General features: G+C 45.0%; 1 protein-coding gene across 3 annotated transcripts in view; it reads left to right on the forward strand.

Moving 5' to 3' along the window:
- Nucleotides 1-15,982, forward strand: part of LOC101005351 (mediator of RNA polymerase II transcription subunit 1) — a 38,778-nt gene that overhangs the window by 8,407 nt on the left and 14,389 nt on the right. Inside the window, exons 3-9 of one of the 3 annotated variants that reach the window (XM_031662074.1) lie at nucleotides 107-185; nucleotides 3,605-3,659; nucleotides 3,764-3,896; nucleotides 4,992-5,020; nucleotides 11,389-11,460; nucleotides 13,400-13,474; nucleotides 14,229-14,302. In XM_031662074.1, coding sequence (XP_031517934.1) covers nucleotides 107-185; nucleotides 3,605-3,659; nucleotides 3,764-3,896; nucleotides 4,992-5,020; nucleotides 11,389-11,460; nucleotides 13,400-13,474; nucleotides 14,229-14,302 — 517 coding nt within the window. The remainder of the gene's footprint in view (nucleotides 1-106; nucleotides 186-3,604; nucleotides 3,660-3,763; nucleotides 3,897-4,991; nucleotides 5,021-11,388; nucleotides 11,461-13,399; nucleotides 13,475-14,228; nucleotides 14,303-15,982) is intronic. The other 2 variants (XM_031662072.1, XM_031662073.1) reach the window with 2 other exon arrangements.

The following is a 15,982-nucleotide window of genomic DNA, read 5'->3' on the forward strand; positions in this document are numbered from 1 at the left end:
TCTATAGACTGTCCTGCAATATTACTACTAGGATAATGTGTATGTTTACCCAAAACACTGTTGGCCTGGTTAATTTTCACCTCAAATATTTTCCCACTTGACACAGGAGAAGAGGGTTGTGATGAGTTCTGGAGGGCATCAACATTTGGTCAGCTGTTTGGAGACATTGCAGAAGGCTCTCAAAGGTTTGTAAACGCTTTTGAAATATGCTGATTTCACAAAACCCCCAGTTTAAGAAGGACCATTTTATACTTAGACTTGAAGTATAAATTGAGGTAGGTCTACTTTATATACTAGATATTGCTCTTGCATTCATTTATGGAGTTGGAATGAGCTTTTTGCTATAGTTTGAAACATTTATTTTCGATCCTGTTTTGGAGGATGATAGAGATTAAAAGATAAATGATGAAGGGTAATATAAGATACCTGGGGAGGTCAGGTGTGGTGGCTCACTCCTGTAATCCCAGCACTTTGGGAGGCTGAGGCGGGCGGATCACAAGGTCAGGAGTTTGAGATCAGCTTTGGCCAACGTGGTGAAACCCCATCTCCACTAAAAATACAAAAATTAGCCGGGCATGGTGGCGGGAGTCCCAGCCTCCTGAGTAGCTGTATAGAATCACGTTTTTAGTATCTACTAAAAATACTGTCTCTACTAAAAATACAAAATTAGCTGGGCGTGGTGGTGGGCACCTATAATCCCAGCTTCTTGGGAGGCTGAGGCAGGAGAATAGTGTGAACTGGGGAGCCGGAGGTTGCAATGAGCCAAAATCACACCATTGCAGTCCAGCCCGGGCAACAGGGCGAGACTCTGTCTCAAATAAAAAAAAAAAAAAAGAGATACCTGGGAAAAGTTTTTTTTTTCTGTTTTTTTTTTTTTTTAGACGGAGTCTTGCTGTGTCGCCCAGGCTGGAGTGCAGTGGCACAATCTTGGCTCACTGCAAGCTCCGCCTCCTGGGTTCACGCGATTCTTGTGCCTCAGCCTCTGGAGTAGCTGGGACTACCGGCACCCGCCACCACGCCCGGCTAATTTTTTTCTATTTTTTAGTAGAGATGGGGTTTCACCGTGTTAGCCAGGATGGTCTCGATCTCCTGACCTCGTGATCCACCCGCCTCGGCCTCCCAAAGTGCTGGGATTACAGGCGTGAGCCACCACACCCGGCAAAGTTTTTTTTTTTCTTCACGTTTTTTTCTGATTAATCTTGATAAGAAGATGGACTTTTTTTTTTTTTTTTTTTTGAGACAGAGTTTCACTCTTGTTGCCCTGGCTGGAGTGCAATGGTGGAATCTCAGCTTACGACAACCTCTGCCTCCTGGGTTCAAGTGATTCTTCTGCCTCGGCCTCCCAAGTAGCTGGGATTACGGGCATATGCCATCATGCCCGGCTAATTTTGTATTTTTAGTAGAGACAGGGTTTTTCATGTTGGTCAGGCTGGTCTTGATCTCTCAACCTCAGGTGATTCACCCGCCTTGGCCTCCCAAAGTGCTGGGATCACAGGTGTGAGCCACTGCACCTGGCGACGTTTTTTTTTTGTTTGTTTGTTTTAAGACACAGTCTCACTCTGTCTCCCAGGCTGGAGTGCAGTGGCACAATCTTGGCTCCCTGCAACCTCCACTTCCTGGGTTCAAGTGATTCTCCTGGCTCAGCCTCCCAAGCAGCTGGGACTACAGGTGCATCCCACCATGCCTGGCTAATTTTTTGTATTTTTAGTAGAGATGGGGTTTCACCGCATTAGCCAGGATGGTATCGATCTCCTGACCTCGTGATCCACCTGCCTCGGCCTCCCAAATTGCTGGGATTACAGGCATGAGCTACCATGCCTGGCTAGAAGATGGACATTTTACTCTAAAAAGATTTTTACGATGTTTATGGAGCAAATTTCCGGAAAAATAAATGTAAAATATAAGTCATGAGCTTGATTATTCATGCTTATAATGACTAATTCTATTTTTTGGGAATAATGAAAGTAAAAACAGATTTTACTTTGATCCACTGGAAATGAACCTAATTCAGCTGAGGTTTTTTTTTTTTTTTTCCTTCTTCTTTGGAGACGGTGTCTCACTCTGTCGCCTAGGCTGGAGTGCAGTGGCGTGATCTCTGCTCACTACAACCTCCGTTTCCTGGGTTCAAGTGATTCTTCTGCCTCAGCCTCTTAAGTAACTGGGATTACAGGTGCCCATTACCACGCTCGGCTAATTTCTGGATTTTTAGTAGAGATGGGGTTTTGCCATGTTGGCCAGGGTGGTCTTGGACTCCTGACTTCAGGTAATCTGCCTGCCTTGGCCTCCCGAAGTGTTGGGATTAGAGGTGTGAGCTACTTTGCCTGGTCTCAGGAGTGCAATGGTGGAATCTCGGCTCACCACAACCTCTGCCTCCTGGGTTCAAGTGATTTTTCTGCCTCAGCCTCCCAAGTAGCTGGGATTACAGGCATATGCCACCATGCCTGGCTAATTTTGTATTTTTACTAGAGACTGAGTGTTATTTTCTTTATCTTTTTTTTTTCTTTTTTTTTTTTTTTTTTGAGACAGAGTCGCTGTGTCACCCAGGCTGGAGTGCAGTGGCGCCATCTCTGCTCATTGCAACCACTGCCTCCTGGGTTCAAGCGATTCTCTTGCCTCCGCCTCTTGAGTAGCTGGGATTACAGGTGTGCACCACCATGCCCAGCTAATTTTTGTATTTTTATTAGAGACAGGGTTTCACCATGTTGGTCGAACCCCTGACCTTGTGATCCGCCCACCTCGGCCTCTGAAAGTGCTGGGATTACAGGCGTCAGCCACCGTACCAGGCCTTTTTTTCTGTTTTAATTGTGGTAAAATATAGATAACGTAAAATTTACCATTTTCTCTGCTTCTAAGTATATAGTTCAGTAGCATTAAGTATATTCATTTATTGTATAAACATCACCACTCTCAATCTGTAAAACTTCACTCATCTTCCCAAGCTTACATTCTGTAATGTCTCATTCCCGCCTTCCCCCAGTCCCTGGCAGCCACCATTCTGCTTCCTTTCTTTATGAATTTGACTACTCTGTATACCTGATATAAGTGGAATCATACCATATTTGTCCTTTTGTGACTGGCTTATTTCACTTAACATAATGTCTTCAAGGTTCATCTATTTTGAAGCATTTATTAGAATTTCTTCCTTTTTTAAGGTTGAAAAATACTCCTCTCTACATATATACATTTCGTTTATCCATTCATCCGCTAGTGGACACTTGGATTGTTTTAACCTTTTGACTGTTGTGATTAATGGTGTTGTTAATGTTGAGTATTTGTTTTTATGTTAGTTTTAATGTTAATCTTCCTTATTCTATCATTAGCAGATAAATGTATCTTAAGTTAAAGGTAGCTCGTCCCACATAAGGAGTAATGAAAACAGGAGAGGAGAAAGCTCCAGTAATTTTTCGAATAGATCTTTTTTTTTGACCTTTAGTACTGCATAGGCCACAGCTAACCCTTACCAATAAACTTTATGCACATTACAAGCATTTGAACTACTCAATATATTTATGGTTTTGGAAGGATTAATCTTTCTGTCTTCAAAGAATACCATTTAAGTTATTTGGAGCATTCTTTGTGACTTCCTTTTTTCATCCTCTTATAGTAACATCTTTACCAGCAATGACTGATCGTTTGGAGTCCATAGCAAGACAGAATGGGTAAGTAGTCTTTCTGTAGGCAGAAACGTTTAACTTAGTGTTAACTTTGGGTGGCTTTATTTATGTGTCTTCTATTAATTTTTGTTTTGATTTGTTCCTGCTAGACTGGGCTCTCATCTCAGTGCCAGTGGCACTGAATGTTACATCACGTCAGATATGTTCTATGTGGAAGTGCAGTTAGATCCTGCAGGACAGCTTTGTGATGTAAAAGTGGCTCACCATGGGGAGAATCCTGTGGTATGTGTTGTTGATATTTCACTGGAATCTGTGGGGTTTATGTAGGGACATTAATTTTAAAATTAATTGGTGGGGTTTAAATAGCTTGGGTTTAGGTTTTTTCATGAGCCACTGTAGAGATGATGTGATGGGCTACAAAATCAACAGCTATAGAATGGAATTTAGAAAACATGGATCCCATCTCTGACATCATCCAAAGACTTTGACCAGTGGAAACACCATAGGAAACCTTTTCTTTTCCTTCCTTCCTTCCTTCCTTCCTTCCTTCCTTCCTTCCTTCCTTCCTTCCTTCCTTCCTTCCTTCTTTTCTTTTCTTTTCTTTTATGTCTTTTTTTTTTTTTTTTTTTTTTTTTGAGGCAGAATCTCATTCTGTTGTCCAGGCTGTAGTGCAGTGGCATGATCTCGGCTCAGTGTAATCTCCGCCTCCTGGACTCAAGTGATTCTCCTGCCTCAGCCTCCCAAGTAGCTGGGATTATAGGTGTATGCCACCACGCCTGGCTAATTTTTGTATTTTTAGTAGAGATGGAGTTTCTCTATGTTGGCCAGGCTGTTCTCTAGCTCCTGACCTCAAGTGATCCACCCACCTCAGCCTCTCAAAGTGTTGGGATTATAGGCGTGAGCCACTGCACCCGGCGGGAACCCTTTTCATTTCATATCAACAAACGTGAGCCGCAATTGAACAATAGGTGCTGGGGATACAGAAATAAATGACTCAGGGTTCCTACCCTCAAAGAGATTATAATCAAGAACAGATGATCTGAAAAATTCTGTAATAGAGATGAATGTAAAATGTGTGTAACCAGACAATTTGATATGAATTCCATGTATGGCATTAGAGTTCTTAATGTTTTAAACAAGCTACTGAAAGTTGATTCCTTTAAAAACTATTTCATATGCTTTGACTTTAAATTTCTCACCCTAATCCTATGGTTCACCAAGTAGGAAGAAGGTGCTTTTTAATATTTTAATATGAGGACTATCTGTAGTTTTAACGGTTTTGCTGTAAAACATGTGCTATAGAAAGAGAAAGACTTTTGATATCTTCAAAGTTGCTAAAGTAGTTTTAATGTTTTAACATAATTTCTTTGATTTCAGAGCTGTCCGGAGCTTGTACAGCAGCTAAGGTGAGCAAATAAGATTTATATTCCTTGATATTGACAGACAGTGCTGTTCTTTACAGCTAGGTTTTAAGACTGGTCAGAAGTTATTCTCCTCAGGAACAAGTTTATTTTCTTGGGCAAAGACTTTTAAGGTCTGTACTTAATCACGTCCTGAATTGACATAGCATAGCTTTTCACCCTACTCTATCCCAGGGCTTTTTTTTTTTTTTTTTTTTTGAGATGGAGTCTTGCTCTATCGCCCAGGGTGGAGTGCAGTAGCACGATCTCAGCTCACTGCAACCTCTGCCTCCTAGGTTCAAGCAATTTTCCTGCCTCAGCCTCCTAAGTGGCTGGGACTGCATATGTGTGCCACCACGCCTGGCTAATTTTTGTATTTTTAATAGAGACAAGGTGGCTGGGTGCGGTGGCTCACACCTGTAATCCCAGCACTTTGGAAGGCTGAGGCGGGTGGATCCACGGGGTCAGGAGTTCAAGACCAGCCTGGCCAAGATGGTGAAACCCCATCCCTATTAAAAATATAAAATTTAGGATCACACCTGTAATCCCAGCACTTTGGGAGGCTGAGGCGGGTGGATCATGAGGTCAGGAGATCGAGATCATCCTGGCTAACACGGTGAAACCCCATCTCTACTAAAAAAAAAAAAATTAGCTGGGTGTGGTGGTGGGCATCTGTGGTCCCAGCTACTCGGGAGGCTGAGGCAGGAGAGTGGCGTGAACCCGGGAGGCAGAGCTTGCAGTGAGCCGAGATCTCACCACTGCACTCCAACCTGGGTGACAGAGCAAGACGCTGTCTCAAAAAAAAAAAAAAAAAATTAGCTGGGCGTGGTGGCCAGTACCTGTAATCCCAGCTACCCATGAGGCTGAGGCAGAAAATTGCTTGAACCTGGGAGGCGGAGGTTGCAGTGAGCTGAGATCGTGCCACTGCACTCCAGCCTGGGTGACAGAGCAAGACTCCATCTTAAAAAAAAAAAAAAATAATAAGGGCCGGGCGCAGTGGCTCACACCTGTAATCGCAGCACTTTGGGAGGCCAAGGCGGGCAAATCTAAGAGGTCAGGAGATCGAGACCATCCTGGCTAACACGGTGAAACCCCATCTCTACTAAAAATACAAAAAATTAGCCAGGCGTGGTGGTGGGCGCCTGTAGTCCCAGCTACTCAGGAGGCTGAGGCAGGAGAATGGCGTGAACCCAGGAGGCGGAGCTTTCAGTGAGCCGAGATCACGCCACTGCTTTCTAGCCCAGGCACAGAGCAAGACTGTCTCAAAAAAAACAACAACAACAAAAATAGAGACGAGGTTTTGCCATGTTGGCCAGGCTGATCTCGAACTCCTGACCTCACGTCTCCCAAAGTGCTGGGATTAGAGTTGTGAGCCATCATGCTGGGCCCTTTTCTTTTGTTTTTTTGAGACGGAGTTTTGTTCTTATTACCCGGGCTGGAGTATAATGGTGCAGTCTTGGCTCACTGAGCACCTGGCCCCTTTTCTATTTTTTTTTCTTTTTTTTTTTTTTTTTTTTTTTGAGATGGAGTCTCGCTCTGTCACCCAGGCTGGAGTGCAGTGGCCGGATCTCAGCTCACTGCAAGCTCTGCCTCCCGGGTTCACACCATTCTCCTGCCTCAGCCTCCCGAGTAGCTGGGACTACAGGCGCCCGCCACCTCACCTGGCTAGTTTTTTGTATTTTTAGTAGAGACGGGATTTCACCATGTTAGCCAGGATGGTCTTGATCTCCTGACATTGTGATCTGCCCGTCTCGGCCTCCCAAAGTGCTGGGATTACAGGCTTGAGCCACTGCGCCCGGCCCCCTTTTCTATTTTTTAAATTTTTTTTTTTTTTTTGTTTTTTGGTGAGATGGAGATTTACTCTTGTTGCCCAGGCTGGAGTGCAGTGGTGCGATCTCGGCTCACCACATCCTCCACCTCCGAGGTTCAAGCGATTCTCCTGCCTCAGCCTCCCGAGTATCTGGGATTACAGGCATGTGCCACCACGCCTGGCTAATTTTGTATTTTTAGTAGAGATGGGGTTTCACCATTTTGCCCAGGCTGATCTCTAACTCCTGACCTCAGATGATCTGCCCGCCTCAGCCTCCCAAAGTGCTGGGATTACAGGTGTGAGCCACTGTGCCAGGCCTATTTTTTTTTTTTTTTTTTTTGAGACAGAGTCTCGCTCTGTCACCCAGGATGGAGTGCAGTGGCGTGGTCTCGACTCACTGCAAGCTCCACCTCCCGGATTCATGCTATTTTCCTGCCTCAGCCTCCCAAGTAGCTGGGACTATAGGCGCCCACCACCACGCCTGGCTAACTTTTTCTATTTTTTTTTTTTTTTTTTTTTTTGAGACAGAGTCTCGCTCTGTCGCCCAGGCTGGAGTGCAGTGGCCGGATCTCAGCTCACTGCAAGCTCCGCCTCCCGGGTTCACGCCACCATTCTCCTGCCTCAGCCTCCCGAGTAGCTGGGACTACAGGCGCCCGCCACCTCGCCCGGCTAGTTTTTTTTTGTATTTTTTAGTAGAGACGGGGTTTCACCGTGTTAACCAGGATGGTCTCGAGCTCCTGACCTCGTGATCCGCCCGTCTCGGCCTCCCAAAGTGCTGGGATTACAGGCTTGAGCCACCGCGCCCGGCCAACTTTTTCTATTTTTAGTAGAGATGGGGTTTCACTTGTGTTAGCCAGGATGGTCTGATCTCCTGACCTCGTGATCTGCCGACCTCGGCCTCCCAAAGTGCTGGGATTATAGGCGTGAACCACTGCGCCTGGCCCCTATTTTTTTAATTTTTAATTTTTTTTTCTTATTTTGCCTCAGTTTCCCAACAGAAAGATATCCCAGGGTCTCTTAAACTTGGTACTAATGACAATTTGGATTGGAAATTCTTTGCTCCTGGGCGGCCTGGTTTATTCTGTTATGTTTAATAGCATCCCTTGCCTCTTCATTAGTTGCCGGTAGTTATCTCCTTAGTTGTCACAACCATGTCCCCTGGGGTGCAAAATCACCCCTGGTTGGAATTGCCGATCTAGGTTTAGGAATTCCATATAGCTGGGGGTGGTGGCTCATGCCTATAATCCCAACAATTTGGGAGGTTGAACTGGGCAGATCACTTGAGGCCAGGAGTTCAAGACCATCCTAGCCAGCCTGGCGAAACTCTGTCTCTACAAAACATACAAAAATTAGCGGAGTGTGAAGCTGGGCGTGGTGGCTCATGCCTGTAATCCCAGCACTTTGGGAGGCTAAGGCAGGCGGATCCCAGCCTGACCAACATGGAGAAACTCCGTCCCTAAAAATACTAAATTAGCCGTGTGTGGTGGTGCATGCTTGTAATCCCAGCTACTTGGGAGGCTGAGGCAGGAGAATCGCTTGAACCTGGGAGGCAGAAGTTGTGGTGAGCCAAGATCATGCCATTACAGTCCAGCCTGGGCAATAAGAGCAAAACTGTCTCAAAAAAGAAAAAAAAAAAAGTTAGCTGAGCGTAGTGGCTCACATATGTAATCCCAGCTACTTGGGAGGCTGAGGTACAAAATGGCTTGAGCCTGGGAGGTGGAGATTGCAGTGAGCTGGGATCACATCACTGCACTCCAGCCTGGGTGATGGAGCGAGACTGTCTCAAAAAAAAAAGAATTGTGTGTGGAACAAAATAAATAGTAAGTAATCATTGAATCAGAGAAGGCTTGATAATTGAGTATAATACCATGAGAATAACTTTTTTGCTTTGATTTTGGGAAAAATTGTTTCATTTAGAAGGTATACTTGTGTTACAGGAAAAGTGCTAGGCTTGAAAACAGTCACTTTTAGCACATGGTGGATTTTTTCACTTTTCTTTTGAGTGGAAATATCTGTACTTAAATTTAAACTCAGAATTAAGACTTTTGGGGAATTTAAGGAAGTTATTACATACCCTTTGTTTTGAGCATAGCGGAGTTCTCAGGTACCACATGAGGATGTCTTAGAGTGTTCACATTGAGAAAATAAGGTGTGTGTGTGTGTGTGTAAAAGTGTTTTTTTTTTTCTTTTCTTTTTTTTTTGTTTTTGAGACGGAGTCTCGCTCTGTCGTCCAGGCTGGAGTGCAGTGGCGCGATCTCTGCTCACTGCAAGCTCCGCCTCCCGGGTTCACGCCATTCTCCTGCTTCAGCCTCCCGAGTAGCTGGGACTTCAGGTGCCTGCCACACGCCCGGCTAATTTTTTGTATTTTTAGTAGAGATGGGATTTCATCATGTTAGCCAGGATGGTCTCGATCTCCTGACCTCGTGATCCACCCGCCTCTGCATCCCAAAGTGCTGGGATTACAGGCGTGAGCCACTGCGCCTGGCCTTTTTTTCTTTTTTTTTTTTTTTGAGATGGTATCTCACTCTGTTGCCCAGTGCAGTGGCACGATCTTGGCTCACTGCAGCGTCCACCTCCCGGGTTCAAGCGATTTTCCTGCTTTAGCCTCCTGAGTAGCTGGGATTACAGGTACCTGCCATTATGCCTGGCTAATTTTTGTATTATCCGGGTGTGGTGAAACCTTCTCTCTACTAAAAATACAAAAAATTAGCTCAGTGTGGTGGTGCTCGTCTGTAATTCCAGCTACACAGGAGGTTGAGGCTGGAGAATCTCAGGAACTTAGGAGGGAGAAGTTGCAGTGAGCTGAGATCGTGCCATGCCATCACACTCCAGCCTGGTGGACAGAGTGATACTCTGTCTCAAAAAAGAAAAAAAAAAAAAAGAAACAATGTTGACTTTTACCTGATATTTAGTCATTTAGTATAGATGGTAATATTAAGGTAAAGAATATATTTTGCTGCTACTCTTGTTTCTTTTTACTCTCTTAATAGCACTGTGGACTGTAAGTGCTCAGTAAATGCTCACAGAATGTCTGCTCAAGTGTCTGACCTTGTCATGGCAGTTTAGCTTTCTAGAGAGCTTTTTTTTTCAAGTTTGAAAAAAGATATCAAGAGTTAGAATTCTGGAGATGTATTGGATTCCTAAACCTATCCACAAAAACCCATTTGGCTGAGAATCAAAGCATGAATATTTGGTCCTAGAAAGCCAGAGGTCATGGTAGTAGTTTATTTTTTCTGGGGTAGATCTGGTCATAGCAATATTTTCTAATGGGTAGTTTGCCTCCAGGGTACCCACTACCTTTTCTCTGGGTCTCCATCTCTGTCCTAGTATTTATTTTCCCTCTCATCTTTGCTCTCATGTTGCTGTATACCCACAAGTGTTATGTCTTCCCAATTTATTTTCGTTCTTTTTTTTTTTTTTGAGACAGTCTTGCTCTGTCCCCCAGGCTGGAGTGCAGTGGCGTGATCTTGGCTCACTACAAGCTCCACCTCCCGGGTTCACGCCATTCTCCTGTCTCAGCCTCCTGAGTAGTAGCTGGGACTACAGGTGCCCGCCATCACACCCGGCTAATTTTTAAAAATATTTTTAGTAGAGATGGGGTTTCACCATGTTAGCCAGGATGGTCTCGATGTTCTGACCTCGTGATCCACCCGCCTCGGCCTCCCAAAGTGCCGGGATTACAGGCATAAGCCCCTGTGCCCGGCCCTTCCTAATTTATTTTCTTCTCATTATCTCTGCAATCAAAAGTTTCATTTCTGTTGACATCCAAATTCAATTACATATTTGGAGGAAAGGAGCTGGGTGTGGTGGTGCACACCTGTAGTCCCAGCCACATGAGAGGTTGAAGTGAGAGCATTGCTTAAGTCCTGGAATTAGAGTCTGGCCTGGGCAACATAGGGAAACCCCATCTCTACAAAAACATTAATAAAAAGGGAAAAGAGCCGGGCGCGGTGGCTCATGCCTGTAATCCCAGCACTTTGGGAGGCCGAGGCGGGTGGATCATGAGGTCAGGAGATCAAGACCATCCTGGCTAACACGGTGAAACCCCGTCTCTACTAAAAATACAAAAAATTAGCCAGGCGTGGTGGTGCGTGCCTGTAGTCCCAGCTACTTGGGAGGCTGAGGCAGGAGAGTGGCGTGAACCCAGGAGGCAGAGCTTGCAGTGAGCCGAGATGGTGCCACTGCACTCCAACCTGGGCAACAAATTGAGACTCTCTCAAAAAAAAAAGAAAGGAAAGTTGTTAATAATTGATTTAAATCAGGTTTCATTACTTGGGATCTAATAAAACTACCTGGTAGAGAGGTTTTGACCACCTTCCTTTTAACTTTCACACTGTTTATTGGTACCTTCTCCAGCAAAAATGGAGCAGAGAGACAAAGGAAAATATTTTCTTTTCTTTTGCTACTTTTCGTTGATGCTAGAAAACTTTTGAGGAAAACAGTTAAAGCTGATTGTTAAAATCAGTTTTATATAGCTGTGATTTTTGGCACTTTGTTGTAAGATGGAGTAGTAATTTTATGTTGTATTTTCCTCTCTTTCCCCTCTCCCGTGAACTCCTTATAGGGAAAAAAATTTTGATGAATTTTCTAAGCACCTTAAGGGCCTTGTTAATCTGTATAACCTTCCAGGGGACAAGTAAGTATTTTTAATATTTTTGCTTTTGTTTGGAAAAATCAGTATAAATCTATAAGCCACCTTATGCCTAGAAATTTGCCAACTCTTCTACTATTTGTCACTCCTAGTTTCTACTTACACTGTAATCTGTAGCTCAGCTTCCAACGTTAGGCCTTTCAAAGATATCTTCAATAGGCAGTGCCTGCATTAATTGATCATAATGCTGGAAGACAGAATATTATCTTTGAGATGTCCAACATTCCAATTTCCAGGCTGAAAGGAATTAGTTGTTGTGGAACTGGCTTTAATTCTACTTTTAACCTACCTGGGATTCTATTAACCTATTTGAGTTTTAAAAACAGAGATGAAAATAAGCTTTGAAGTGCTAAAAATAGGCTTTAATAGTAGTGAAGCCAGTCAAAGTGGCCCATGCCTCTAATCCCAGCACACTGGGAGGCCAAGACAGCAAGATTTCTTGAGCTCAGAGATCAATACCAGCCTTGGCAACATAGTGAGACCCTGTCTCTAGCAGAAAGACAACAACAACAGCTTAGATGGGTGGTGGTGAGTGCCTGTAGTCCCAGCTACTTGGGAGGCTAAGGTGGGACGATCACTTCAAATTAGTAGTTTGAGGGTGCAGTGAGCAGTGATTGTGCCACTGTGCTCCAGCCCAGTCGACAGTGAGATGCTGTCTCAAAAAAAAATTATGTAGTGACAAAAATAATTTTATTTTAAAAATTAATGTTTTAGGCTGGGCACAGTGGCTTACGCTTTTAATCCTGGCACTTTGGGAGGCTGAGGTGGGTGGACCACCTGAGGTCAGGTCAAGAATTAATGTTTTAATTTTTTTTTTTTTTAATACGGAGCGTCGCTCTGTCACCCAGGCTGGAGTGCAGTGGCACAACCTCAGCTCACTGCAGCCTCCGCCTCCTGGGTTCAAGCAGTTCTCCTGCCTCCTCCTTCTGAGTAGCTGGGATTACAGGTATGCACCATTACACCCGGCTAATTTTTTTTTTTTTTTGAGACGGAATCTTGCTTTGTCGCCCAGGCTGCAGTGCAGTGGTGCTATCTCGGCTCACTGCAACCGCAGCCTCCTGGGTTCAAGTGATTCTCCTGTCTCAGCCTCCTGAGTAGCTGGGATTAAAGGCGCCGGCCACCGCACCTGGCTAAGTTTTGCATTTTTAGTAGAGGCAGGTTGTTTCACCATTTTGGCCAGGCTGGTCTCGCACTTCTGACACCTTGATCCACCCGCCGTGGCCTCTCAGAGTGCTGGGATTACAGGGGTGAGTCACTGCGCCCGGCCACCTGGCTAATTTTTTAGTTTTAGTAGAGAAGGGGTTTTACCATGTTGGTCAGGCTGGTCTCAAACTCCTGACCTCATGTGATCCACCTGCCTCGGCCTCCCAAAGTGCTGGGATTACAGGCATGAGCCACCGCACCTGGGCAGTTTTTTTTTTGTTTTTTGAGTTTTTTTTTTTGAGATGAAGTCTTGCTCTGCCACCAGGCTGGAGTGCAATGGCACAATCTTGGCTCACTGCAACCTCCGCCTCCCGGGTTCAAGCAATTCTGCCTCAGCCTCCCAAGTAGCTGGGACTATAGATGCATGCTGCCACGCCTGGCTAATTTTTTTTTTTTTTTTTTTGTATTTTATTAGAGACGGGGTTTCACCGTGTTGCCCAGGCTGGTCTCAAACTCCTGAGCTCAGGCAATCTGCTCACCTCGGCTTCCCACATTGCTAGGATTATAGGCGTGAGCCACGCCCTATTAGCCACACTCGGCTACTTTTTGTATTTTTAGTAGAGACGGAGTTTTGCCATGTTGGCTAGGCTGGTCTCAAACTCCTGACCTTGGGTGATCTGCCCGCCTCAGCCTCCCAAAGTGCTAGGATTACAGGCGTGAGCCACTTCGCCCAGTCATAATTTTCAACTATTAACTCATGTTCTTCTCATCTACTCTCCAGCAAACTGAAGACTAAAATGTACTTGGCTCTCCAATCCTTAGAACAAGATCTTTCTAAAATGGCAATTATGTACTGGTAAGACTTGTAAAACCTTAATTCTACATGATCCCTTGAGTTTTTCTCCAAGGAGATTAGGGTCCTATTTTATACATCTCTATTAAGCTTGTATGATATATGTCCTTTCTCTTCCGAAATGATGATTGTATTTGAACTTCTGAGCATCAGTATCATTAAGTTGTTGGTTACCATAGGTTTTGTCTAAAGACTCATCAGACTCCATGGAGTCCCATCTGAGAAATAATAGTCTAAGTGTAATTTTTGTTCACCATACTACATACTGGTGTGTACTTGGAAATAATCCCTTTACTTTGGAGGTTAAATACACTTGCTATATGCTCAATTACAAGACAGAACCATTATGATAGTATTATAAGACTTTGGGCTGGGCGTGGTGGCTCACGCCTGTAATCCCAGCACTTTGGGAGGCCGAGGCGGGCGGATTACCTGAGGTCACGAATTCGAGACCAGTTTGTCCAACATGGTGAAACCCCGTCTCTACTAAAAATACAAAAAATTAGCCGGGCGTGGTGGCGGGCGCCTGTAATCCCAGCTACTTGGGAGGCTGAGGCAGGAGAATCACTTGAACCTGGGAAGTGGAGGTTGCAGTGAGCTCAGATTGTGCCACTGCACTCCAACCTGGGCAACAAGAGCGAAACTCCGTCTCAAAAAAAAAAAAAAAAAGACTTTGGAGAGGTGAACTCCATATCACAGTGTGTACCAAGACCATCAGGCATTAAATATAAGCAAACATAGATCACTTGTCTTACAGGAAAGCAACTAATGCTGGTCCCTTGGATAAGATTCTTCATGGAAGTGTTGGCTATCTCACACCAAGAAGTGGGGGTATGTGATCCTATTTTGCTTGTTTAGAAACATGTGTAATTTAAGTTGAGGTTCATTACTTTTCATTTCACCTTTTGTTTGTTTGTTTGTTTATTTTATTTTTTTGAGACAGAGTCTCACTTTGTCGCCCAGGCTGGAATGCAGTGCCATGATCTCAGCTTACTGCTCCCTCCACCTCCTAGGCTCAAGTGAATCTCATGCCTCAGCCTCCTGAGTAGCTGGGATTACAGGTGTGCACCGCAATAGCCAGCTAATTTATTCTATTGTTGGTAGAGACAGGGTTTCACTGTCTTGGCCAGGCTGGTCCTGAACTCCTCACCTCAACTGATCGACCTACCTTGGTCTCCCAAAGTGCTGGGATTACAGGCATGAGCCACTGCATCTAGCCCATTTATTTATTTTTTATTTTGTTTATTTTTCTTTTCTTTTTTTTTTTTTGAGGTGGAGTCTTGCTCTGTCGCCCAGGCTGGAGTGCAGTGACCGGATCTCGGCTCACTGCAAGCTCCGCCTCCGGGGTTTACACCATTCTCCTGCCTCAGCCTCCCAAGTAGCTGGGACTACAGGCGCCTGCCACCTCGCCCGGCTAGTTTTTTTTTTTTTGTATTTTTTTAGTAGGGACGGGGTTTCACCGTGTTAGCCAGAATGGTCTTGATCTCCTGACCTTGTGATCCGCCCGTCTCGGCCTCCCAAAGTGCTGGGGTTACAGGCTTGAGCCACCGCGTCTGGCCTGTTTATTTTTCTTGAGACAGGCTCTCACCAGGCTGGAGTGCAGTGGCAGAATTTTGGCTCACTGCAACCTCTGCCTCCCGGGTTCAAGCGATTCTTGTGCCTCAGCCTCCCGAGTAGCTGGGATTACAGGCATGTGCCACCACACTCAACTAATTTTTGTATTTTTAGTAGAGATGGGGTTTCACCATTTTGGCCAGGCTGGTCTCAAATTCCTGACCTCAAATGATCCTCCCTCATCGGCTGCCCAAAGTGCTGGGATTACAAACAGGTATTAGCCACTGCACTAGTCCTATTTATGTATTTCTGAGACAGGGTCTTGCTCTGTTGCCCAGGCTGGAGTACAGTCGTGCAATCATGACTCACTCCAGCCTCAACCTCCTGGGCCCAAACAATCCTCCCAACTCAGTTTCCTGAGTAGCTGGGACTACAGGTGCAGGATACCATGCCTGGCTAATTTTTATTGTTTTATGGAAACATGGTGTTACTAAGTTGGCTAGGCTGGTCCTGAACTGGGATCAAGTGATCTTCCTGCCACTGCATTGCAAAGGGTTGGGATTATAGGCGCCTGGCCTCATGTTGGGTTTATAAACATATAAAGCAGAGGGAGAAAATTAAGATATTTGTGTATTTCGTGATGATTTCTTTCTTTTTTTTTTTTTTTTTTGAGGCAGAGTCTCACTCTGTCTCCTAGGCTGGAGTACAGTGGTGCGATCTTGGCTCATTGCAACCTCTGCATCCCGGGTTCCAGCAATTCTCCTGCCTCAGCCTCCCATGTAGCTGGGATTACAGGCACGTGCCACTATGCCTGGCTAATTTTTGTATTTGTACCAGAGACGGGGTTTCACTGTGTTGGCCAGGCTGGTCTCAAACTCCAGACCCTAGGTGAGCTGCCTGCCTTGGCCTCCCAAAGTGATGGGATTATAGGCATGAGCCACTGCGCCTGACCTTTTC

Source organism: Papio anubis, unplaced genomic scaffold (genome assembly GCF_008728515.1).
Source record: "Papio anubis isolate 15944 unplaced genomic scaffold, Panubis1.0 scaffold375, whole genome shotgun sequence".
NCBI lineage: Eukaryota > Metazoa > Chordata > Mammalia > Primates > Cercopithecidae > Papio > Papio anubis.